The following is a 26449-nucleotide window of genomic DNA, read 5'->3' as shown; positions in this document are numbered from 1 at the left end:
CATAAGGCACAGTTCAAGTAGTCCAGCAAAAAATGTTACTTTTAGTGATTCAAAACTTAAGTATCAATCCATGTACCAAAAATTACAAATATAGACGTTACTAATTAATAAGTATTAATCGAACGTAACTTTTCACTTTTTTTAAAATGATCTAATTTGAAGAAACTAAAAGTCTCTATTTCCGTGAAGGAGGGACAGAATAAGCTACTCGTTCAACATTACTAATACTTTTAGGAACATGTCGAAATATGTCTCTTGATATTTGTATATTCTATACAAATAACCTGAATGAGGTCACAAAGAGTCCACTCGCAAAAAAATATTTTTTTAAGACTCAAAAGCAAAGGTACTGAGATACAGATACTAGGTTAGTTTTCTCTTTCTCACACATGTATTTTTATGTGAAGTTTACTTCTTTGATGTCACTAATAATTTTAGCCATCTGTTGTCGATATTGTGAACATTATCGATATGTGAAAAATTCTTTAGCAGATTCCTACAATTTTCCAATACGCGTATAAAAGCAAAGTTGCCAGATATAAATTTTGACTGAATATCTTATTATTATGATATTTGTATATTCTTTGAAAGTCTCATGAAAGTAAATAATAGAAATGTTTTAAAGTTAGTTCAATCACAGGTAAACTGCCTGTTCTTCAACATCTCTCAACACACAAATGAAATTTGACAAGCCATTTTGTTGGAGATGCTGTCACTAGCCAGCTGACTTAAGTGATCCAATATAGCTGTCATCGATATTATTTGTACAACAGTGCAAATTTTGAATTTAAGTTAACATAGTGCTTAAAGTTAAAAAATTAAACTTGTATTGCTGTTTCTTTGTGAAGATTTTTAATTCACACTCATCAATTCCATTAATATAGAGTTACTTCTTGAATTGTACGAATATGCCACCGGTTGATAACACTCCAACTATAAATATGAGAAATTTTGAACTTTTATATTCTTTACAAGCCTACAACAGGATTCCTGTTTCGGAATATGTATCAAAAGAAACAGGAATTACCGTAGTTATAGCAGAAGTGGAAGGACCTATTGTAAATGGTTACTTTTGTTTAGGTATGCCAAATCGATTTTTAATTATTTATAATTTTGAAAAAAATTGAGTTGTTTTATTTTTAAATGTAATTTAGCTGATACATTTAGAAATTTAAAAATAGATTAGAAGGTGAATAACATGCTATTGTGATTATTTTATCTATATTTTGGAAATAATTTTCTTATAATTTATAATTGTAATGATTAATTATTCATAGCAACGGAAGCTTTTGATGATGATGGCTTACCACATACTTTGGAGCATCTTATATTTTTGGGAAGTGAAGATTACCCCTATAAAGGTGTATTAGATTTATTGGCAAATAGATGCTTAGCTTCTGGTACAAATGCTTGGACTGATACAGACCATACTTGTTATACTATGGAAACAGCTGGGAGTGAAGGCTTTTTATCATTATTGCCCATATATTTAGAGCATATTTTATATCCTACTTTACATGTATGTTAATTTTTATATAATTGGAACACTTTTATTATGGTTTTCATTTGAAGGATGAAGCATTTGTTACTGAAGTCCACCATATCACCCCAGAAGGTACTAATGCTGGTGTAGTGTATTGTGAAATGCAGGGCAGGGAAAATTCTGCCGAGAGCCGAATGTACTTAACTGTTGCTAGGAATATTTATCCTGGAAAATGCGGATATTCATCCGAAACTGGAGGAATTATGAAAAATTTAAGAGAATCTACAAATAATGTGAAAGTAGGATTTAATCAACAATGTATTTCTTAATTTTTTTTTCTTGGTAAATAGATTTTACTTTAGGTCTCTTTTGATAGAAAATTACTTTGAAAACATAGGAAAAAATTTCATGTTTGGACCTGTTTCTGTCTTTAACAAAATATTTTGATTAATAATAAAATTTTACATCTTTTTAAACCAGTTTGTATCAAAAGAGATCTGAAATCAAGACGATTTATCAAAAAAAAAAAAAATTCTAAGGTCTAAGAAGTTGCAACCATTATTTTTCTAGGTAAAAAATTTCCACAAGGAATTTTATCGCCCTGAAAATTTAAAAATTGTTATAACTGGACAAGTAAAACCCAATGAAGTGTTTAAAGCTTTGGAAAAATTAGAAACTAAAATTATATCTAAGGTATAATATAATTTTAAAGATGTAACAAAATTTTTATGTTTTTTTTTATTTATTTTTAGGGACCAAGAGGACCTTTCCAACGACCATGGCAGTCTCCAGTACCTCCATTAACTGAACCAAAGGATATTGTAGTAAAATATCCTTCAGATGAGGAGAAAAATGGTTTATTCTGTTTTGCTTGGAGAGGTGCTTCTTCTGTTACTTCTTTATACATTGTTCAAGCTACGCAATTATTATTAAAATATTTGACTGAATATTCTGTGTCACCTCTACCAAAGCAGTTTGTCGAGATTGAAGACCCGTATGCCAGTAAGGTAAGTTCACACAGGATAGTCTGAAATTTTTTCTCGAGCTACTGTAGTTTGCAAGAAATCTATGATTTATATCCAAAAAGTGGAAATGGAAATAGATAGAAAAATCAATTTTTTCCCTGTTTTAAGGACCTATTTAAAACGAAAAGAGATCAAAAATGAAGGGAATTTAGCTATAATTTATTCAATATCATGATCTATCAAAAATAGTCCATTTGAACTACTAGTTTGTCATTATTTATAGGTATCGTACACTGTTATGGAAAAGTCAGAAATTTTATTTGATTTTGATAAATATCAGAATAGGTTGAAAAATCAATTTTTTGCTTGTTTTAAGGACCCATTTTCTATCGAAAGATATAAAAAATCAAGGAAATTTATCTAATTTATTCAAAATCATGATCTATTGAAAATAGTTCATTTGAACTACTAATTTATGTAAACATTTATAGGTATCATACACTGTTATGGAAAATTCAGAAATTTGTTTTTCTATCCTGCTTGAGGACGTTCCTATTGAAAAGTTGTCAGAGGTAGGGCCACAATTGAAAGAAGCATTGAAAAATATCATAAAAAATAAAAGTATAGATATGGTTCAACTACATAGTATTATCAACAAATATAAATTGGAAAGTTTGAGCAGTTTGGAAAATTCTCCGCATTACACCATTGCATTTATGATTCTCGGACATATGTTGTATGGACACACCAAAGAAGATGTAAGTTTATTAGTTATGTGACTTTATTTAAAAAGTTTTTAAATATTCACAAACCTTAAGCAGGTGTTGTACAATCATTTATTATTTATTTTTTTGTTTACAAGATAAAAATTTATTGTTTTAGTACTTATATTTTTATTTTTATGCTAATAGTATCGGATAGTAGCGAATTACATTAATCTCCTATATATATTTTTTACAATTTCAGTTAGAGCAACGTATAAACCCTCTCACAGATATATCAAAACTTTTAGAAGAACCTCAATCTTTCTGGTTAGATCTTTTGGATAAATATCTTGTTAAAAACAGACAATACGTGTCTCTTCAATGTCACCCTAGTATAGAAGAACAACAAACAATGTCAAATAAAGAAAAAGAAAGAATAGAACAACAGATACAAACCCTTACGGAAACTGGTTTGAAGATGAAGGGTGAAATTTTGGCAAAAGCTATTGAACATAACGAAAGAGAACCTCCTCAAGATATGCTTACCTCTGTACCGATTCCTAGTTTAAATTCAATTAAATTTCACAATATCGAAAGGTTTAGTAGTGATTCGAAGTCGTTTCATAAGATTGATCTGAGTAATACACCGGTTTTTACTTATTTTGATCATCTGAAGACAAATTTTGTTTACGTGAGTATATATTATGTTTCTTTAATTTTTTTTCACGTATTATAACAATTTAGTTCAATAACTTTCCATATGTATTTGTAAAAAATGTGTTTATTACCAAAAGTTAAGGTTCTTTCATACAATTGAATAATAAGTCCCAAATTTGATACATAGAGGCTATCAGAAATCATATTTTTATACTTTTCTCTTGAGGTGTCATCTTTTAAGCAACTACTTATAAATTTTGAATCCATTTCGTCCTACTGTGTGTTTGTTATTATTTTTCAAAGTGATCAACAGTTGATTTGTTTAAAATGAATACAAACATTGGGTTTTAACAGTAAAAAATATTATATAGATAAAGTTTTGTCTTTAAAAGTATCTGGAAATTCAATTAAAAATAGTTCATTTGGACTACTAATTTAAATTTAAAACTCAGAAATTCGTTTTTATTTTGATAAACACCAAATCGTTCTGAAACGTCAATTTTTTGTCTATCTCAAGGGCTAATTTTCAATCTGAAGAGACCAAAAGTGAAAACATCTCAGCTACGAAAGCTTTTACCAAAACAACATCAAATTAAACATTCAAAGCATTTTTAGGTTATAAAAGAAATTTTGGATTTGATACGTGACCTTGGATAAAACTTGCCCTAGAAAGTCACACCCGAATAAAAATAGAGACCACCTGAATGAACTGGACTGTTTGGTGTGATAACCAATGCGTCCACTCACTGTAGTTTGGGATTCACAAAATTGGGATTGTTTTCATTTTGTAGGAAAGCTCCTAGAAGATGATATCGAAATTCTAAGGCGCTAGGTAGTCGGAAGTGATTGCAAGTGGCAAAAAAAACCATTTGATGCGATTATCGGTATGTTTGCGCGATTTTATAAAAAAACCTTGGAGATGATGTCCAAATTTTGGTGCATTAGGTGCTCGAATGGTGGTCGTCGTTATCAGAATCGAGAAAAGCGGTCAAAACAATAATTGAGATAAGATTTTCGGTTCATTAATTTGGTAAAATAACTCCCGGAGATGATGCCCAAATTATTAGACGCCAAGTGTTTGAAAGTGATTATCGATGATCAAAGACCATTGTGATACGATTGTTTTGTAGAGTAGTATTATAAAGATTTTACTTAAAAGACTATTTAACACCAGGATCATTCAATTTGCCTCCTTGTAATCATGATCATATTGATTAATCCATTTGACTCGTATACAACATGTCATATTTGTCTTTATTAGTATTTATAACTATTTTTTTTTAGATTTTCGCCGCACTGGATACTTCTAAAGTGCCTTCCGATCTAAAAATATATCTTCCCCTTCTTCTGGAATCTATCCTCGAATTACCTCTAGAACGCGATGGATTAATAATTCCTTATGAAACCGTTGTGGCCCAATTAAACGACGATACCGTTAACGCCGCTACATCTCTAGGTCTCAGTAAAAGCGGATTGTTCACGTGCGGATGTTATTCCACAACGGCAACGGCCGTTTTACAAGTCGAGGCGGCCAAATACGAAATCGGTCTGAGATGGTTAAGGGAAATTCTATACAAAACTATATTTACAGTTGATAGATTGAAAGTAATCGCCAATAAGATAAATAATTCTGTGGCGCAGTATAAACGTAAAGGTAGAAGCATGGTTTCGTATATAATGAGAGGTTTATGTTTTTCAGAAGGTGAGTTAATATTTCGATCAGCTGTTATAAATTTACTTTCAATATGCATTCGTTTCGTAGATAGCAATTATTTGAAAAATGGTGTGCTGCAGCAAAATAAATTTTTGGATTATGTTCTTTCCAAACTGGATGGTGATTCCTCTAAAGAGATTTTAGAAAATTTGGAAAAAGTGAGAAGTATTATAACAGATCCGTCGAATATGGTATTGTACTTAGCTGGAAACTTGGAACTTTTGAAAAATCCAACACTACCACTTAATAATTTTTTTCCTTCAGATCTTAACGTTATACAGAAACAACAAAAGTGAGTTATTTTATTGACTAAAACCATTTCATCTTAAAAAGTTGTTTTACCAACTACCAGGTTAATGTTCTTTTATTTATCATTTATTGTCTCTAGGTTTCCCTTGTTTCCATTTCTTCCATTGTCTTCTTCTACCACTTTCCTCTATTCCCCTAAATTTTCTTTTGTTTTCATACTCAGCTTCTTCATTCAATAATTAGCTAAAGGAAGCACAAATAGTTTCGACGACAGGTTCCAACAGGACGTGACACACTTGAAGAGACACCTCGAGAAAACTGGTGGAAAAAGGTGTCTGCAGTGAACTCTTCTACTGTCTTGTTATTTTGTTTGTTTGACTCCATTTTCACTCAGTTGCTTAACCAACAACTGAAGAATCTATTGAAATTATTATTGTTGGAAAATATATTTTTATTTTAGATTATTTGTTACACCAGACAGTAAATTATTAAAAGAGATCGATGATCCCAAACAGGGTTGTATTGTAGGAATGGGGTGTTTAGAATCGTCTTTTTTTCTACAGTCAACTAAGAGCATATCATCTTATGATAATCCAGATTTACCAGCTCTGATGTTATACTTGCAATATTTAACCCAATGTGAGGTAACTAATTCGACTTTTTACATATATTTTTATTTATTAATTTTGTATTTATCCACGATTCACAATTTCACATTATTCATTGTGATCCTAACAAGGATTTGCAACGAATTTATTAAATTATGGTACTTTAAAAGTTTCCAAAATTTTATACTAATCTAACGTTCTGAGGTACTCGAACATCGATTTAAAAGGTTCTGGTACATCCTTACTTAGTGATCCTGGCAATGATATTAGTTACAATTCATAAAATCGGTGTATAGGCAACTGTTTTTCACAAATGTGCAAAATGTTCAATTTATACAATCGTTTAAAGAGGGTAAAACAATAGATTCATTATATTACTCTATCCTGATGATCCTAGCAAGGATAGTACTACGAATTTATTAAATTATTGCATTGTTATCGTTCAAAGCATTATAACAAAGTTTTGAATCGTAAAATGTTGATTTGTAGAAATTAGAAAGTATATATATTAAATAAATTGAATGTATATAAAAAGTTTGTTTGGTGATTATACTAATTATATATCACATTAATCTTTAAAAAAATCTAATCATACCAATAAGATTTAAAAAAACGCCATTATAGTTATTTATGACCTTGTTACATATTTTATGTTCAATTTATATCCGTTCTACACAATTAATCGTTCCTCGATCATTTTTAGGGTCCTCTGTGGAAGCAAATCCGTGGCAAAGGTTTTGCTTACGGTTATTCGATGATGATTAAAGTAACCGAAGGTTTATTGCATTTAGTATTTTACAGAGCCACTAACGTAGTGGCTGCTTATAAGGAAACCAAAGATATAGTTTCCAAACAGCTATCGAATAAACAATGGGATGAATCTTTATTAGATTCCGCCAAAAGTTCGATTATTTTCGAAATTATCGACAAAGAAAAAACCACCGGTGACGTTGTGGATTTATCTTTCACGACTTATTTTAATAAAGTCGATTATAAATACAATAGGTGAGAAATTTTTATTTTATATACCGCATCTTTAGATTTAATTTATGTGACACTTCCTTATCAATTTTGAGTAGATGACATGATACCCGCCTTGTTTTTATTGCTGTTCAGCTATCAGAATTAATCAATATGTCACATGTTTTATAAAATCTAACTCGGTTTTCGCTCCAATTGATGTGTCACAATGGGTGACGTTTGAGCAACTTTATCACTTGTTGTGTCCATTTTCAGGTAGAATATTTATTTGTTATTAACGAAGTTGTGTATCGGTTGACGTTTGACAGTGATGACTCAGGTAGATAAGGGTGATAAAAAAATTTAAATGTTTATTGCTCATCTGATTGTTGTTCTTGTAGTTTTATAAATTGGTAAAACCTTGTATACTTTATTTTTTTTTAATATTTTCTTTATCATTTCAGGACTCTTTTGGAAACAATAAATAAAGTAACGCCCGAAGACTTGAATAGAGTAGGGGATAAATATGTCGCTTCTTTGTTTGATCCGAAACAAGTCAAGACTGCCATAGTTACAGATCCAACGAAACTAGATGAAATTTCTGATGGGTTTAAGAAGTAAATAACCACGAAATGTAGTAGTATATTTTTATATTTTAATGATTATTTTTATTTCAGATTGGATTTCGATTTGAAATGTTATACTTCGCTGGAAGAAAGTTTTTTAAATAAAATTTAAAATCTACGCGTACAATTGATATATGATATTCTTAGTATATATTTACATTTATGCAAAAGGCTTTAAAGTATATTTTATTAAAAATAACGATTCATGTATATTTTTTCAGTTTTTCTATACTATACATAAATAACTATCCAAATCCAAACAAAAAATTTATTAATTGGATATTTCGGTATAGTTATTGTAAATTGCTGATTATAATTCGTTATAAGTAATAACTCATATACTCTAAATATTATTTGTGCTTCAAAATTATGAAGTATTCTAGAAATTCCTTTGTCAAACTCTTTATTGTAGTTCGAAGACGTTTCTTCTTCTACATCTTCTTGAAACTCTACCAAATACCATTGTATCTTCACGTATAGCTTTTAGTACCCAACATAGATGAAGATACCAATTAAGATCACTTATAATCTAACTGGAGGCGACGCAAATTTATAATGCAAATAATTTTAAGATTTTCTTTTTCCTTACTGTATCAGTTCTTCTTTTTCCTTATGTCTTTTATCACTTTTCTTATTATGCTTGTTGTGTTTGCCTTTTTGTGTGTCTACCAGTTTACATTTTTTAACCATTTTTCTTTTTTGTTCCCTATTTAAGCTTTTCCTATTTAAATCCAACAGATTTTACATGTTTTGTTATATTGTTTTATCGATTCTTTTATTTTCATTATTATCATTTTATGTCAAATATTTTCTCAAGATCAACGAAACAGGCTCAATCTACATAACAATTATCAGTTTAAATAAAAAAATCTTTTGTAAAAATCAACCGATTTGATTTTTATCGGTTTATTTATAAATAATATCGTTTCTTTTTGACATTTTATTAAGACATCTGATTAATGTTATTATTAATTATCACTAAACACCCACAGTATTTTTTCCATTATTATTATTAGTATAGATTAGATAATAACGATTTTATCATTGAATTTTTGAACAAAAACAATTTTTTTTAATTCACCTCCAAACAAGAGAGTAAAATAATGAATAATAAAACGCACGACCAATGGCCCGACTAATATATTTTTTTAAATTCTTTATTTCTAAATGATCGAAAACTTCAAGTATTCAAGTAACAGATCTTCTTCTGATTCTGAGTTTTTTTAAATCATACCTAATGACATTAAATAATTTCCCACACTTTTATTTTGCTTGATTTTGAAATAAAAAATGAATGTTTGAGGTTATAAAAATCCCTAAAAGTACTCCTTAAAATACAACATCCCATCCCACAGCTTCTTTTCCCCTAAATTTGAGGGAAAACCCCTAAGTAATATCTTCTACAAACGATGAAAATTGATTATCTAAACTAAACATCCTGTATAATTTAACGTGAGACTATCTTTATATGAAAATATCTTCAATAGTAGATAAAAATTGACTTCCTGTGTTAGACATCCTATATAATTCATCATGTAACAATCCAAATATGAAAATATCTCCAACAAAAGAAGAAAATTAGATTGCCTAAGTTAAACATACTGTATAACTTAACGTGAGATAATCTTTATATGGAAGTATCTTCAACAATAGCTGAAAATTGACTCCTGTGTTGAACATTCTGTACAATTTCATCTGAGACATACTTTATATCAAAATATTCTTAATAATAGATGAAAATTGACTTTCTGTGTTAGACATCCTGCGTAATTTAATCTGAGACAATCTTTATATGGAAATATCTTCATCAAAAAATGAAAATCGATTTCCTGTATTCAAAATCATTTATTATGAGAGGATCTATATAAAAAATATCTTAAATACTTGATGACAGTTTATGGCATGTGTGAGACATTCTGCATAAAGCATTATGATACATATTTGGTGGTGTTCATCAAGAGGTCGCGTCTGAGGTGGCTGGGACACGTGAAGAAGATGCCTGGAGGACGGTGACTGAGAGGAAGACCGCACCCTTGTTATCAAAGGACATGTTAAAGAAAAAAAAGAAAATCATGAGACTTTAAATCAAACTTAAACTGAATACTTTTCTTCTATATACTTAACCCTGTATAATTATTATTTTTTTATTATTTAAAAATCTTGATTGATAACGAATTAATCTTCCACCTTTGTTAATTGAAAACTAACTAGTAAGCTTGACGTAGTAAATTTATTAATCCGTTTCCGTAGGTTTTCAGTTGAAAAAAAAAAAAAAAATAAAACGATAGGATCAGTTCGAGTGGTAAGCGCGAGTGAATTGGTAGCGGTAGTAAGTAGCTCAGTTACGGTAAACTCCTCAAATAAATAAATTAAAAATTTACTTACACTTTCAAATTCTCACATAATATTTTGAAACAATATTTTTACAAATACAATATATATAGGGTGTATGTATACTATTAAAAATATAAAAATGTTACAGATTATTAATTCGACATGCCTGAAAAACTGAATAAGTTCGAATTAGGTTATTCGCTGAAAGCATTTGGCAAAATTCCAGTATGCGAATACGTTTCTAGAAAAACAGGACTCACGGTAGTTATTGCTGAAGTGGAAGGACCAATTGTCACAGGACATTTTTGTTTAGGTAAATATTTCATCAATTATTCAAGGATATTGAGTTCTAATCAAATATATACTGCATCCATTGTGATACTTTTGTTTATACAGGGTGGTTCAATAATAATGGGAAATATTTTAATGTAATCTTTCAACCTAAAATATTCGAATAAAATGAAACTTCCTAGTGAACTACGGGATGTTCTAATTAAAATTTTAAGCTTACGTATTCTACACCACAATCACTTAACTCCTGTTACAGGACGAACAGTAAAATCGCTAAATATGATAAGGATACTTTACATTACTAATGAATAACCCTGTAAGAAATTATTTGAATTGAGAATTAGGTTGGGTTTTATATATTTATTTTTATACTAGGTGATTCAATAATAAAACTATCACTTCATTCTGAATCATTTTGTGTTTTATTTGCTAAATAACATGTTCTAAATTCTCATTACTATTTATTTAATATTACGAAAAACATTTTATTACATTAATTAAAGATTAACGTCTCTAGTTACTCTAAAATTTCATCTAAAACTACTTCTTTTCTTATCATTATTTAAACTAAAGATTTAACAATCATAGATCTAAACTTGTAAGTAATTCAGTGTACTCTGATTTACACTATTTGACATAATGGCGGTAATGAATAATTTTAAATCAACTGACTAAACTTGGAGGCGTACATATTATATTCACCAATATCCTGCCTAATCCTTTTGGTTGTAACTAAAAATGTTAATGAAAAAGTGTTCAGAAGGAAGTACAGTACATACATTTTCACCTAAAAATGGCAGGGATACGTCACATTACAAATAAAACGCCCTGTAAGAAACTTCATTTTATTTAAGTTGAGATTTAGGTTGAATTTTATTATTTTGAGGTTAAGAAACAATAAAAGCCTTTAGTTAATGAATGACCTATTTTTATATGTTTAAAATTTTGAATGGTGTTTCTTGTTGAAAAATGGAAACAATTTATGATAAATTCGGGGCATAAATAATAATCTTCATTTAAATAAAATATAAAAGTGAAATTTGAACTTGTGAAACATCAAAATGATATTTTTATACAATGAGAAACATCCACATTGATCAAATCGATTAGTATTATTTATTTTTTATAAATCGTCTTGATTTTAGTTTTATTTTGATTGTGATAAAAATCACTTTTATACCTTGATATGATTTTGGTTCTAATATAAAATTTATTAACAAAAACATGTCAAAGAAGTTCAAAAATTAAATATTCATGGTTGAAAATAAACATTTTTGAAATATTTAGATATGAGTTTCAAGAAAAAATTCTTTTTTGATATAATTAAGATAATAATAATAAACATAATGTTTTTGAAAAAGCAAAAAGTTTTTATTACAAAATATGGGAATTGAAATTTCAAATAGAATTGATATTTGCGATAAACAATTCAAAATAAAAAATATAAAAATGTGATTTTCCATCTTTTTTTGTTTTTAACCATATTTACAAAGCCTAAGAAGGAAAAAGTTGAAGAAAATTATATTTTTTTATTGTTTCAAAGTTGCTACAACAATTTATAAATTGTCTGTGGCTTCTTTAATTGAGTGTTGTCTGTTTTTAAATTAGATGACCTTGCAAATTATGACTAATTTTGAAAAATTTAACTAGTGCTATTATTAAAAAGGTCAATTTATATGTAATCTTAGCGATTCACTTCAATGAAAGAATATTCTTAAGCAATATAAATCAAAAATGGAAACTAAAATGATGAATACTTGAGTTTAATTTTTTTCTAGCAACAGAAACGTTCGATGATGATGGGTTACCCCACACTTTGGAACACTTGATTTTTCTGGGAAGTTTACACTATCCATATAAGGGAGTGTTGGATCTATTGGCAAACAGATGTCTGGCTTCCGGTACGAATGCTTTTACTCAAACGGACCATACTTGTTATACTATGGAAACAGCTGGGAGTGATGGTTTCCTGGCACTTCTTCCCATATATCTGGAACACATTCTTTATCCTACTCTGAAGGTAAACGAATTGTCAAATTTTTGATATTACTACGCTGGAAACTTTATCGTCGTTGTGGTAAAAGAATTTTTCCTAAGTAATCTCGGTACTTATGAGATGTACTTTTCTCCAAATGAAATTGCTACAAATAAACTACGCTACGATGCCAATGAAGGCTATGGCTACACTGATTTGTTTACATTGCATTAGTAATGGACAATTTAACTGTCGGTTATAGTTGAGTTTGGCTCATAATGTTTCTTTTATTGCGGGTGGAGAGTCTTCGTGCATGTGGTAGTGGTTTTCCGTCAAAATAATCTTCTGTTTTAGCGTTTTTTTTTCTATATATGTACAGCAATAGTCACTATTAACTGTATTTTTCGTTTCTAAATAGCCTGGCTAATCCTATGTTCATTTCTAATGGTCCAGTTCACTCAAATGCTCTTGGTGTATAGAGATGAATCCAGGTTTCATCCATGATCACAAATCAACGCAAAAAATTGTTAATAGTTTATCTAAACAGCTCTAAACAGCCATCTAAATGACCAATTCGTTGTTCGTTTTGTTCCATCGCGAGGAAACTTGATATCAATTTGCAAAGAAGCATTTTCATGCTCGAGTTTTCACGTCCAATGGTATGAACATTTCCATTTAACATCTTTGTGATTATCTCTAGATTTTATTGAACGATTTTCCTCGATTTTCCGATGTAACGGCTTCTTGGTCTTCTTGCTCTAATAGAGGGATGAAGAGAAGAGTCGCCAACATTGTTTTCAATCAAAGTCTTCATCTCGACGATATTTTCCCGATTAAAAAACAATGAAACAGGGATTGAACACAAAATGTGACAGTTGTCATTTGATTAATTCAAGTGATATTTATTGATCGATGCAACTATTTAATTTGTACTACTTAACATTTGCAGATCTTAGTTTTGTTCGCGTGTCAAATTCCGAATCGGTTTAGGGACTGATCGCATGCGCACACCGATTCGGAATCAGTCCCGCGAACAAATTTTTCAAAACAACCGTTAACAATAAACATGTTACATTTTTGTTGATTAAAATTTATCTTGTTAGCTTACTATCTTAATCCGGAAAACTCGAACGGATATTCCTAATATTTCACGACCTTTGTTAAGATTTAATCTCGTTTATACTTATAAATTTTTCATATTTTCACGATTCGAAATTGTTTACAAATACTTTAATTACAGCATATTAATCAGATTTAACTTTATACATAATGTCTCGTCTCATATCTTATTGTATATTTATAAAATTAAAACCCGTATAAAGTCTCTTCTAAATGATGGTTAATATTGGATAACTTTTTGGTCTATAACCTTACGTGACATTGAATTCTATCACGAGTCAGTCATCGGTTTACTATCCTTTTCGATTTGTAATTAGAAGTCGTAGATCGGTTTTGGCATTTTTACCCTCATCAGCGTAAAGTTTACCATACAAAACAGTCCACCCCGATGTTAATCAGACTTTAAGGAGACGTTGAAATGGTACCATAGATCAGGCTAAGGCCCACAAGAAACTGTAGCATCGGCGAAAAAGAATAAAAACATCAAATTTCAATTTCAAACCCTTCACTTACTTTATTTTTAAATAGGAGATATACGATGTTTGGGCGTCATTATACGAAGATGGTCCCAACAAAGAAAATTTCTCCTTTTTGCACCATACACTTTTCCCAGCGATGTTTAATGACTTCGATACCCTTTTTATAATAAGAATCTTCAAGCTCCTCAACAAAACCATTAATGCCGACATCATCTCTTCATTATTAGAAAGTCTTTGACCACCAAGTCATTTTTTCAAGTCTGGGAACAGAAACTAATGCGAGGGGGCTAAATCCGGCAATAGGGTTGCATGAGGTAGCAATTCGATCATTTTGACCATTGCAATAACGGATTTGAGAGCTGGTGCTAAGTCTTGATGAACCAACACTTTCTTCTTAGCCAAATGTTGCCGCTTTTACTCGATTTCCTCGTTCAAACGTTGCAATAAGTTCGCATAACACCCGCCGTTAATAATTTTTCCTTCCCGTCCCAAAAAATCGACGCCTGCAGACGGAACCTTCTATGAAACCGGTTTCTTGTTGTTGTTGCGTGGAGTAATGGATCCATGTTTTATCCAGAGCTATGAAACGGCGCAAAACACGGCACCCATCTTGCGCACAGGTTTCTAGTGTCCGAATTTTCAATTAATGTCATGTAACGCACTTTTTGAAATGCCTAAAATGTCTGCTGGCTCGCGCAATCCAGATGACGATCATCCAGTGGATTCTCTTCAACATTTCTGGAGTCTACACCTCATTTGGTCGATCAGTGCGATGGTTGGTCGAATCTAGTTCAGGTTGTTGGGCTAAAGCCCTTCAAATTGTATCACATAATCCTCAAAAATTGGGTAGTAACCGTTGGGTAGTAGTAACCGCACAGAGCAGAGAAAATTGGAAGCATTTGGAGGAGGCTTATGTCCAGCAGTGGACGAAATAAGGCTGAATGATGATGATGATGAATCCTCAAAATCCAACGAATATAATGTCAATTATCAGGATCGAATGTTTTCTGTGCGACCCGCACTGTATTTATATTACTTCTGATTTGAACAAAAGAAGCTTCGAGGGTGATTTTTATGTATATTTAAATGTGTATAAGTTTAATTTTTTATTTCAGGATGAAGCTTATGTAACAGAAGTTCATCATATTACAGGAGACGGTAACGATGCCGGTGTTGTTTACTGTGAGATGCAAGGTAGAGAAAATTCCGCCGAATCCAGATTACAAACAGAAGTCTTGAGATACATTTACCCAGGACGTTGTGGATATTCCTCAGAAGTTGGTGGAAGAATGAAAAATCTAAGAGAATCTACTTCTAATGAAAAGGTAATTAAATTCTCTATTTTATTAAATTATCTACCCAATCAAATGTTCTATTATATTTTATATTAATAATAAAATTTTGTATTTCAAGTGTAGGGCATTCCACAAGGCTTTTTACCGACCAGAAAATCTTAAAATTATCATATGCGGAAAGGTTGAAGCACAAGATGTTTTTGACTCTCTAACTAATCTAGAAGAACTGATTCTTTCAAAGGTAATAACCCAATTAATTCAATAACCCATCTAACCTAGTTGTTGTACCAAATGTAAGGTTTCTAGTGAGCTACAGCCTCGAAGGATAACAGTTCCTCCACTCTCAAACCCGCCCATCCACGCGCAGTGCTTTTGACAAAAGTAATCGCCCGCTGAGATTCACCAGCAACTGTCTGAGGTTAATGATAAAGACTGCATGACGTCCCCAAATGGTGTAGGGCTTTGGTTAAGAAGTTCTCGAAGAAAAATGGAGTGGAAGACCGCTGGTTGTAGATACGATTCTCCAAAAACTGCTCATAGATCAGAGGGTCACTATCCGCGAACATCCAGAAGATTCCTGAAGCTTCCTATAATACAATTGAAAAAATTAACAAAAATGTTGGGTTACCTTTGGATCCTCCGGATACAAGAAGCAACGCTTTGACTGTGCTGGTAAGTTTCTTCAACAAATTGAGGAGTAGGCAACAAGAATTTGGACGTTTCATTCCATCCGATCTCGTCAGTGATTCACCGCCATCAAAGAAATTGAAACAAACGCAGTGGGTAAGAAAGGTTATGGCAACTGTGCTTTGGGGATTCTCCTCATTGATTTCATACAATTTCTACCGACGATCAACTTCATAGATATTGTGAAACATTGACCGAACTTCGAAGAGTAATCCAGAATGAGTCAGAGAGGACGATTGACGGCGCTTGTGGTGCTTCTTCGCGATAACGCTCAACACCAAGTCGTTCGTTAACTATAGGAGCTTTTGAAGTAGACTTTTATGCCTCAACAGCTCGGAGCGTGAATAAAATTCGAGTAGAAGAGAAGGCACGCGCTTCCTCAACGGATTGGCGGCGATTTCTTCGACTACAAAAGTTTTTGAATGAATACAAATAAATATGGGAACTTCACTTTTGGTACGACTTTTGGTACGACCTAATTTATTGATTTTTGCAAGTTATAATTGATAGCCAAACTAATTTTATGTTATCTTGATATTTAACACAATTCGACTTAAATAATACCAAAGAAATTAAATGTTTAGGGAAAACTTGATCCATTCGAACGTCCTTGGCAAACTCCAATTCCCCCTGTTCCCGAATCGAAAGATGTGATAGTCAAATATCCATCCGACGAAGAAACTAACGGAATGTTCTGTGCTGCATTCAGAGGACCATCTTTGGTTGATGATTATTATACAGTCGAAGCGGTTCTAATATTGTTGGAATATTTGTCTATGTACGCAACTTCACCTTTAAATAAAATGTTCGTCGAAATTGACGATCCAGACGCAAGTGCGGTAAGTATATGTTTCTGCTACCAACAACTTATCGTCTCAACTCCAGTTTACCCTCAATCTCTGTAGACGATATTTTGGTTATCGAAACGCGCCTCTGGCAGTTTAATTGTGAACATGCTGGTGTAGGAATAGTGTAAATAGTGTGTTCAGTCCTTTCCAAATACTTGATGAGGAATATTTCGTCTAATATGGTCGCTTCTGGTGGATGTCACCAGGTCCAGGCCACTTGGATCTTCGCCAGAGTGATTCAATTATATATTGGTGGATACATGATCACATATCGAAGCAAAAAATGTTTTTTATCCATTTAAACATCTCCTAATATCCCTCTAAATCATCTGAACATTGTTATTTTTGTTTCATGTTCAGGAAGTGAAGATAAACTAAATTCAGTCTCTGAAGACGATAATTTTGGTTATCGAAACGCGCCTCAGACAGCCTCATTGTGAGTATGCTAGTTTACAGTCCTTTCTAAATACCTTTAGAGGGATATGCCGTCCGTTATGGTCGCTTCTGATGGATGTCACCAGGTCCAGTCCACTTGGATCTTTGCTAGTGTTATAGAGGTACATAGTGGTAAATCTATGGACACATTTTGACGCAAATAAATGTTTTTAGTTTACCTACAAATATTCTTCTAAATCATCCAAATGTTATCATTTTTCTTCCATCTTCAGGAAGTGAAGATAAACTACATTCAATCTACGAAGACAATAACTGTGTCTGACAATGTAATTGTGAGTTTTGGTGTAGTGGCAATATAAACAGTGTGTTCAGAATTTAGAAATCAAGTTTTCTACTTGAAATTTTGACAAATCAATCCCTAGAAGATTCTTAAAGTTCGGTAGAACTTTTTCTAAACATTTAGAGAACACTCCAGATAGTTCCTCAGCTATATAATCATTAAGATGAAGGCCACAATACAATTAAAATAAGAAGAAGGTTATCTTGTAACTTGCTGAACTTGTTTACCAGCAAAATAGCCACCAAAAGGAAATAATAAACTCAGTAGCTGTATTCACTACGTCTATTATACCTCCAAAAGATGTTTGGTGCGCCAAGAATGAAGTCCCTGAAGACGATAATTAGTTTTTCCAAACGCGTCTTAGACGATGCGATTGTAGGTGTTCAAAATTCAGTAGAACTGTTCTGTGTTCCAAATCTATCTCTTCTGATTAGTGTTTCCAGAAACTTACTAAGCGAGTTCAGTCTACTTGTGTTGAGGTCGTTCTTCGGGGACAAAATTGACCTTGGTAAGCTTCCAGTTTGTTGTTTTGTCTTGATCTAGTTTAGTTCTCAATTTGCTAGTATCTTTATACTGTCTAGTCCTGGTGCTTTGTCATTTTGGATACTTCTAGCTACGTTGACCATTTTTTGATTAGTAAAAAGTTCAATGTTACTAATCTTGGTCATTTTTCTGTTTTGGTTAGAAACAGTTTTATAATAATTTCCTTCTTTTGGACAATTGTCATCACTACAAAATTGTTGTTCTCAATATTAGTTATAGATATTATTTTTAGGCTGGAACAGACGTGGGTAGATACTCAGAAATATGCTTGTATGTAATACTACAGGATGTCCCAGTAGATAAATTACCTACAATCGGACATAAACTGAAGGAACTGTTTATGAATATAGTCAAAGAAAAGGACATCGATATGATACAGATCCGCAACATTTTAGAGAAAAATAAACAGTCGAATTTGAGCGAGCTGGAAAGCTCATCTCATAAACTAGTTCCAACAACAGTAATCGAATACATGCTCTACGGAAGATCTATCGAAGACGTAAGTTATTTAAAGTGAGGTTATGTTATTTTCCCTTATTTACAATTTGCAGTTGGTGCAACGTTTCAATCCTTTAGATATAATAAATAAAATGTTGGACGAACCGAAATCTTTCTGGTTGGAAATTTTTGATAAATATTTCGTGAGTAATCAACAAGCAGTGTTTATACAATGCACCCCTTCGATTGAGGTACAACAACAAATGGCTAAAGAAGAAAAAGAAAGAATAGAACGTCAGATCGAGACGTTAAAACCGCGGGGGTTATTGGAGAAGAAAAAACTTTTGGAAGAAGCGATAGCTCATAACGAGAGACCGCCACCTCAGGAAATGCTCACATCTGTACCGATACCCGGATTGGAATCGATAAAATTCCACAGCATCGAGAGATTTAATAGCGATTCGGAATCGAAAGAAAAAATCGATTTGTCGAACACTCCAGTTTTTACTTATTTCGATCATTTGGAAAGCAATTTCGTTTTTGTAAGTATATTTATTTCAAATTAAATATTTTATTTAAATTTCATTGATTATTGTGTGTACCAGGGTTATATGAAAAGTTTACGATCTTAATTGAGGATTGAAAAATTTTCGAATTAGGAATATATATTTTTGTAATTTTTTGTTGTATGGAAATTATCTCGATTTTAATAATTTTGGTTTTTACTGCGGATTTATAAAAATTACGTGAAGAAGAAAAATAATCAATTTCAGAGCTTTCAATGTTCATGTAATTGTTGATAAATCTTTTACAGGTTATCAAATGAAGATTTTATATTTTTTTTGGTTGATTAATACAAAAAATCCTACGAGCTAAAAAATATACATTTAAAATCTTAATTTTCCTTGTTTTTTCATCAAAAAATTCACATTTCCTGATATATTATCGTTTATTTTCTTATCTATAAAGAGAAAAGAAACAAATTACGGAAAATTTTATGAAAATTATGATTATTTCTACAGCTTGAGAAAATAAGAATTCCTCTCAAAACCTACATTTTCTTACATATTATCATTTTTTTTGATCTTTTACAAATTTTATGTACATTTTTCTCAATCTATACAGAAAAATTCATGAAAACTTGTTGATTTTTCATGTTTTTACAACTTAAAATTTTTTGTAAATAATCTAATGAAGTTTTTACATATTTTTTCTTTGTCCATAGAGACAAAAATCTTAATTTCCCTTGTTTTCCATCAAGAAATTGACATTTCCTCGCATATTATCGTTTTTTTCTTATCTATAACGAAAAAAGAAACAAATTACAGAAAATTATATTTAAAATTATGGTTTTCCTTGTTTTTACTGCTTGAAAAAAGAAAACTTCTCAAAACCTACATTTTCTTACATGTTATCGTTTTTTTCATTCTTTTCTTAATTTATACACAAAAATTCAGGAAAACTTCTCGAAATTATTGTTTTTTCATGTTTTTAAAGCCAAAATTTAAAAAATATGTACAAAAATGTTTGTTTTTACAGCTTAAAATAATAACACTTCCTCTCAAAATTAACCACTCCTTACATATTATTGTTTGTATTTTTTTGCAACTAATCTAATGAAGTTTTTTTATAGTTTTCTCTTAGTCTATACAAAAAAAAACAAAAATTAGAAAATATATATACAAAAATACTAATTTTTCATGTTTTTACAACTTAAAATAATAACAATTCCTCTCAACATTGTCATCTTCTCCAATACTATCGTTTGTACTTTTTGCAACTAATGTAATGAATTTTTTTTAGATTTTTTTCTTAGCCTACACAGAAAAATTCGAAAAAACTAAAAAAATTTTGATTCTTTATGTTTTTATTCCATAAAATAATGGCTCAAAATTGACTTTCTCTCATATATTATTATTTGTATTTTTTACTAGTGATCGAATCAAGTTTTTTTGTAGTTTTTTCTTGGTCTATATAAAAAAAATTGAAAAATATATATACAAAAATATTGTTATTTCATGCTTAAAAGAATTTCAATTCTAAAAATTTATCTCTTCTCACATATTATAGTTTGTACTTTCTTACAAGTGATTGAATAGGGTTTTTATATTTTTTTCTCAGTCTATACAAAAAAACCAAAATTGAAGAAAAACTGTACAAAAATGTTTGTTTTTTATGTTTTTACAGCTTAAAATAACAAAAATTCTTTTCAAAATTGATATTTCCTCACATATTATCGTTTGTTGTTTTAAAAGTAATCGAATTGCAGTTTTTATATATAATTTTTCCGAATCTATACCAAGAAAACAATTAAATTGAGAAAAATTATACAAAATTTCCATTTTCCCCGCTTAAAATAATAAAACTTCCTCTCAAAAATGATCTTTTTGAAATGATGTTTTTTTGGAAGTAATCGAATCAAGTTTTTTTGTAGTTTGTTCTTGGTCTATACAAAAAAACCAAAATTAAAAAAAAAACTGTACGAAAATGTTTGTTTTTAATGTTTTTACAGTTTGAAATAATAACACTTCCTTTCATAATTGTCATCTATTCCAATATCATCATTTGTACTTTTATTGTAATTAATCTAATGAGGTTTGTGGACAATTTTTTATTAGTCTATCAAGTAAACAAATGAAGTTTCTTCATATTTTCTTATTGGAATATATAAAAAACACAAAAATCATAATATCATAATAAACAACTTAGAATAAGAAAAACTTCTCTCAAAATGTTTCTAGTTCAAGTCTAATATAAAAAAATTATACATAACCTCAAATATTAGTCCAAGTCAAGTCTTATGTGAAAAAAATTCACATAACCTCAAATATTAGTCCAAGTTCAAGTCTAATGTGAAAAAAATTCACATAACCTCAAATATTAGTCCAAGTCAAGTCTAATGTGAAAAATATATACATAACCTCAAATATTAGTCACAAATTAAAACGAATTTCATACAATTTTTGATTCAGATCATCGTAACGTTGGATACTACCGGCGTACCGTCGGAATTGAAAAAGTACATCCGCCTTTTTCTCAAAAGTTTAACCGAACTACCAATCGAACGAGACGGAATATTAATATCGTACGAAGACGTAGAAACTCAAATAAGCAACGATACAATCGGAGTAATGTCCAGTTTGGGTATTCAAGGATCCGACGATTTTAGCGCCGGATCTTATTCTTCGATCGCTTCCATCACTATGCAAGTCGAAGCATCCAAATACGAAATAGGTTTTAAATGGATGAGCGATTTGTTGTACAAGACCGTTTTCACGCCAGAAAGATTGAATATTATCGTTAATAAAATTAATAATTCTGTCGCAACGTTCAAAAGGGATGCGACCAATGTCGTTTCATATATTATGAACGGACTAAGATTCCAACCTGGTAAGTTAACATTTATTGTAGTTTTTCATATAGTTAACAATTTGCTTAGTACACATGACGAAGTTCGTATAAAATAATCAAAACCCCCCTCGAATTATTGCATTGGAAGTGTCTTGCAGGATCCTGTCTTGGTCTTAAGAAAATGTTAGTCTTCCATATGTGGTCTTGTTCTTGGGGGATCCAGTTTTGGTGTTAAGACAATGTTAGTCTTGGTCTTGATCTTGTAGTCTATAAAGTGGTCTTGTTCTGTCAGTATCCAGTCTCGGTATTAAGAAAATGTTGGTTTTGGTCTAGTAAATGTGGTCTAGATCTTGTAGTTTGTAATAAATGGTCTTGTTCTTGAAGGATCCTGTCTTGGTCTTAAGAAAATGTTAGTCTTGGTCTTCCATATGTGGTCTTGTTCTTCCAGGATCCAGTCTTGGTATCAAGACTTCTTCTCTAATGTCTTTTTGTCTTTTGATTCTTATTGTATTTTGTGGTTTACTTCTCTTTGTGTGTCCTGTGCTACTATTCAAACATCTGCCAACTATTTTGTTTCCTATTCATTCCTATAATTTGATTTTCTTTTCTTACTCTGTTCACTATCATCGCCTTGCTTTTCCATCTTTTGTGGTATTCACTGTATCTAACGTTATGTATTAATTCCGTTTCGATAACCAAGTTATCATCTTCAGGGACCTTCAATTCGAAGACACATGTCGGTGTAAAGATAAACATTTTGTAATTTTTTTCCAGATAGCAACATTATCCAGACTGGTGTATTACAACAATATAAATTACTAACAGAAGTACAGTCGAAACTTGAATGTGGTGACACTGAAGAACTGATTGGGAATCTTGAGAAGGTTCGAAAAATTTTAAGCGATCCTTCTAATGTTGTCGTATACGTTTCTGGAAATTTGAATCTTCTAAATAATCCTGTGAGACCAATTAGTGAATTTATACCACCAGGAACAGCTGATATTGTAAAACAATACAAGTTAGTATGACATTCAGACAATTTTTTATTTCATCCGAAGCTATATGAAATTCTTCGCGCCAATTCTAGAATAGGATAACTTTGTAATTACTCAGGCAATAGTTGAAATAAGAAGAAGATTATTTTTTTTTGTTTTAGATTGAGTGTCACACCAGATTACGATCTACTGAAAAAGTTGAAAGGCTCTAACCAAGGTTGTATTGTTGGAATTGGATCTTTGGAATCGTCAAACTTTTTCCAAACGGCACCTAGCATACATTCCAAGAATGATCCAGATTTGGCCGCCTTACGTGTGTTTATTAATTATTTGGCACAACTTGAGGTACAAAAAAATATCTCATATCCATTATTTTCCTTCTCCAGATCTCTTTCACGTCATTTTGAGACTTTTCAGTTCCTTTTTATCCATTTTTCCTAATGTTCCTTTGATAGTTCATTAATTCGTCGTATTTTCTCATGTCTTTATGCTTCTGTTCCTTTTCTAATTAAGCTCTATTGAGCACTTCTCTTCGAGTACCTGTACCACTTTGATCACTTTGATTAATTAACTACTTTCCCAGTCCTTTCCTATATTGTTCTTCCTCTTTTCTCCTTTTGTGTGCTACCTGTTCTATCCAACTATTCCTGGGTCTTCCTTCCTTTGCTACTTCATTCATTTGTTGCATTGTTTTTTTTTCTCTTCCTCTTTTCTGTGTTATTTGTTGTAGCCATTTTTTCCTGGGTCTTCCTCTTCGTCTTCCCTTGTGCGTCTTTTCCTAACTGTTCTTGTTAGGCTCTATTGGATCTCAATACATCCGCCAACCATTTTGTTTCCACTTCAATCCTATAATTACAACGGTTACCCATCCCAGCTGCTATTATTCTACTTTGTGTCTTCCTGTTCATCACCAAGGTTTCTATTTATTTTAGGGTCCGCTATGGAAACAGATCCGTGGAAAAGGCTTCGCTTACAGTTACTCAATTTTATGCGTAACCTGTGAAGGTTTAATTTATCTATCATTCGATAGAGCTACCAACGTGGTTGGAGCTTACAAAGAAACTAAAGCAATTGTTGATAAACAGTTAGAAACTAAAGTGTGGGACGAGGCGTTATTGGAATCGGCAAAAAGTAGTTTGATGTTCGAAATTATAAATTTGGAGAAAACACTTTCGGACGTCACTGACGTATCGTTTAGGGCGAATTTCGATGAAGTGGATTATGATTTTAATCAGTACGTAGAGCGTTCAAAAAGTTATGAGATGTCGATTAATACACACCAATAACATTCAAAATTAAACCATTTGGTCCTTCGAGCCGGATATTAACTAGCGGCTCGAAGGACCAGAGTAGCTGGTTAATATCCGGCTCGAAGGACCAGATAATTCAATTGTGTTTTATTGTATTTTAATTTTTCAGGAAATTTTTGAAGGTGATTAAAGATGTAACGTGCGATGATTTAAATAGAGTTGGGGAACAATATATGGCTTCGTTATTTGATCCGAAACAGGTTAGGACTGCCATCGTTACTGATTCAGCTAAATTAGAAGAAATAGCTGAGGGTTTTAAAGAGTGAGTTTTTTTTTTTATAAAATTTATCAAAAGTGGAAATTTTTCCCTCCTAATACTTTCTAAAAATAATCCCAGGTGTACTATTTTCTATATTTTTTTGCAATTTGCAATCGATTCCTTTCTCTATATACTCTATTGAAAATATTCTAACAAGGTTAGTTCAGCTATTCTTCTTTCTTTTCCTGCTGGGCCTTCGTCTACATGGATAGACAGTTATTGAATGTTCTGGAGTGAATTAGAAGATTCTAAAATGTTCTAGAACTATTCTGAAGAGCTGATGAGAAGATTCTAGGTTATCTTATTGGCTATTGGAGCATCTTACAACAAAAGAGATCAAAATCTTTTGCTATTTATATGTAATTAACATTTTATGGTAAAATTTCATTGTCATAGTGAATAAATTACTTTCTAACTATTATAAAAGTGAACAATTCAAGATTTATTAAAAATTTTTGTTAAAAAGGATAATGAAATTCAAAATAATCAATTTTAAATACAGGACAATCATGTATTGAGTTGAATTTTTTATTTTACTAATCAAGGATTAACAGGAACCAATTTTTATAATTTAACATTTAGATATTATCCTTATTTTCGAGGAGGATAACAGTAAATTTATATTCGATTGAAAACATTAAGGAATAATGTAACAAGGCTATGTTGTTCTTCTTTCCTATATAACCGGGCCTTTGTCTAGATGGTTAAGCAGTTTTGGATGTTTTGGAGTGTATTAGAAGTTTCTAAAATGTTCTAGAACTATTATTTAGAGCTTATGAAAATATTCTAGGTTCTCTGATTGGCTATTGGAGCATCTTACAACAAAAGAGATCAAAATCTTTTGTTATTTATATGTAATTAACATCCGATGGTATAATTTCATTGTCATAGTTGATAAATTGCTTTCTAACTGTTATAAAAGTGAACAAATCAAGATTTATTAAAAGTTTTTGTTACAAAAGAGAATAAAATTCAATCATCGGGCTCAATAGTGTCACATACTATCAAAACAAAATGTTATAAAAGATTATTCTTCTTCTATCTGTTACTTGGCCTTTTTCTATTTGTTTATGCAGTTACAGAATATGCTAAAAATGATCTAGAACTGGAACTAGAATATTCCAGGACGTGTGGATCATAAAATAAATTTCATTATACAGTATTTGTTAAATAATGATTAGTATTTTGATGATAACTCGCTATTTTGCTACGTATTTATTTTTTAATTTTTAGGTTAGGTCTTCTATTGGATGTTTACAATTCACTTGAAGACAGTTTTTTGAATGAATTGTAACAACCGGGTATATAAAGAAAATAATTGAGGAAATGGAAAATATATTTTATTATTAAACGCTTTGTTAAACTTTTTAGCGAATTAAATATATATCTCATTTGCTTGGACAGTGTTGTTTTTTTTATTTTATCCTTACCATACATAAGCACCCCTTTCCTTTTATCACTAACAAAATAAATATATTGACGATGAAATTTACTTAAATGTATACTATTTTCTATTCCTTTGTTATTTCATTCATTTCCCCTCTATTTCTCTTTTGTGTGCTACTTTTTCTGGGTCTTCTTTTCGGTTTCTTATAAGGCTCTATTGGCCTTTTCTTTTTGTGTCCATACCGGTTCAAATATCTAACTATTTTCAATTTTTTGTCCATTTAATTGGTTTGTCCCTCTATTTATCTTTTCTGTGTTACTTGTTATAATCACCTTCTTCCGGATCTTCTTTTCGGTCTTTTTTTTGGATGTCGAACTCATCCAAATTTCCTTCCATCAATCGCGGTGAACTTCAAACCATTTTCTGATGTTGAGAC

General features: G+C 31.0%; 2 protein-coding genes across 4 annotated transcripts; both read left to right on the top strand.

The window, feature by feature from the left end:
- Window positions 1-627: 627 nt before the first annotated feature.
- On the top strand, window positions 628-9226 carry LOC130440954 (uncharacterized protein C05D11.1-like). Its single transcript, XM_056774362.1, has 13 exons — window positions 628-1080; window positions 1278-1519; window positions 1573-1782; window positions 2054-2176; window positions 2236-2490; window positions 2940-3206; window positions 3415-3843; window positions 5094-5511; window positions 5572-5815; window positions 6233-6416; window positions 7084-7385; window positions 7805-7957; window positions 8018-9226. The coding sequence occupies exons 1-13, from the start codon at window positions 909-911 to the stop codon at window positions 8076-8078; spliced, it is 3060 nt and encodes a 1019-aa protein (XP_056630340.1). The 5' UTR covers window positions 628-908; the 3' UTR covers window positions 8079-9226.
- A 931-nt stretch (window positions 9227-10157) lies between these two features.
- On the top strand, window positions 10158-26029 carry LOC130440955 (uncharacterized protein C05D11.1-like). 3 transcript variants are annotated; one of them, XM_056774365.1, is made up of 14 exons: window positions 10158-10295; window positions 10449-10613; window positions 12370-12611; window positions 15280-15489; window positions 15578-15700; window positions 16731-16985; window positions 18506-18772; window positions 18825-19253; window positions 21684-22101; window positions 22837-23080; window positions 23219-23402; window positions 23990-24291; window positions 24477-24629; window positions 25860-26029. In XM_056774365.1, exons 2-14 carry the CDS (start codon window positions 10463-10465, stop codon window positions 25918-25920), a joined length of 3039 nt encoding a protein of 1012 aa, XP_056630343.1. In that variant the 5' UTR covers window positions 10158-10295; window positions 10449-10462; the 3' UTR covers window positions 25921-26029. The 3 variants fall into 3 exon arrangements, with proteins under 3 accessions (XP_056630343.1, XP_056630342.1, XP_056630344.1); XM_056774364.1 differs by having other exon boundaries at window positions 10254-10313; window positions 25860-26027; XM_056774366.1 differs by lacking the exons at window positions 10158-10295; window positions 10449-10613; window positions 12370-12611 and having other exon boundaries at window positions 15360-15489; window positions 15583-15700; window positions 25860-26027.
- The last annotated feature ends 420 nt before the right edge of the window (window positions 26030-26449 follow it).

The sequence above is a fragment of the Diorhabda sublineata genome, chromosome 3, assembly GCF_026230105.1.
Source record: "Diorhabda sublineata isolate icDioSubl1.1 chromosome 3, icDioSubl1.1, whole genome shotgun sequence".
Classification (NCBI taxonomy): domain Eukaryota; kingdom Metazoa; phylum Arthropoda; class Insecta; order Coleoptera; family Chrysomelidae; genus Diorhabda; species Diorhabda sublineata.
This window is presented reverse-complemented; position numbering and strand designations above follow the sequence as displayed.

Coding starts and splice junctions, on each gene's coding strand:
- LOC130440954 (XM_056774362.1), top strand. CDS start 909: ATGCCACCGGTTGATAACACTCCAACTATAAATATGAGAAATTTTGAA. Junction 3,207..3,414: donor ATGGACACACCAAAGAAGAT/GTAAGTTTATTA, acceptor TTACAATTTCAG/TTAGAGCAACGTATAAACCC. Junction 5,816..6,232: donor GTTATACAGAAACAACAAAA/GTGAGTTATTTT, acceptor TTTTTATTTTAG/ATTATTTGTTACACCAGACA.
- LOC130440955 (XM_056774365.1), top strand. CDS start 10,463: ATGCCTGAAAAACTGAATAAGTTCGAATTAGGTTATTCGCTGAAAGCA. Junction 10,614..12,369: donor CACAGGACATTTTTGTTTAG/GTAAATATTTCA, acceptor ATTTTTTTCTAG/CAACAGAAACGTTCGATGAT. Junction 23,403..23,989: donor ATTATTTGGCACAACTTGAG/GTACAAAAAAAT, acceptor TATTTATTTTAG/GGTCCGCTATGGAAACAGAT.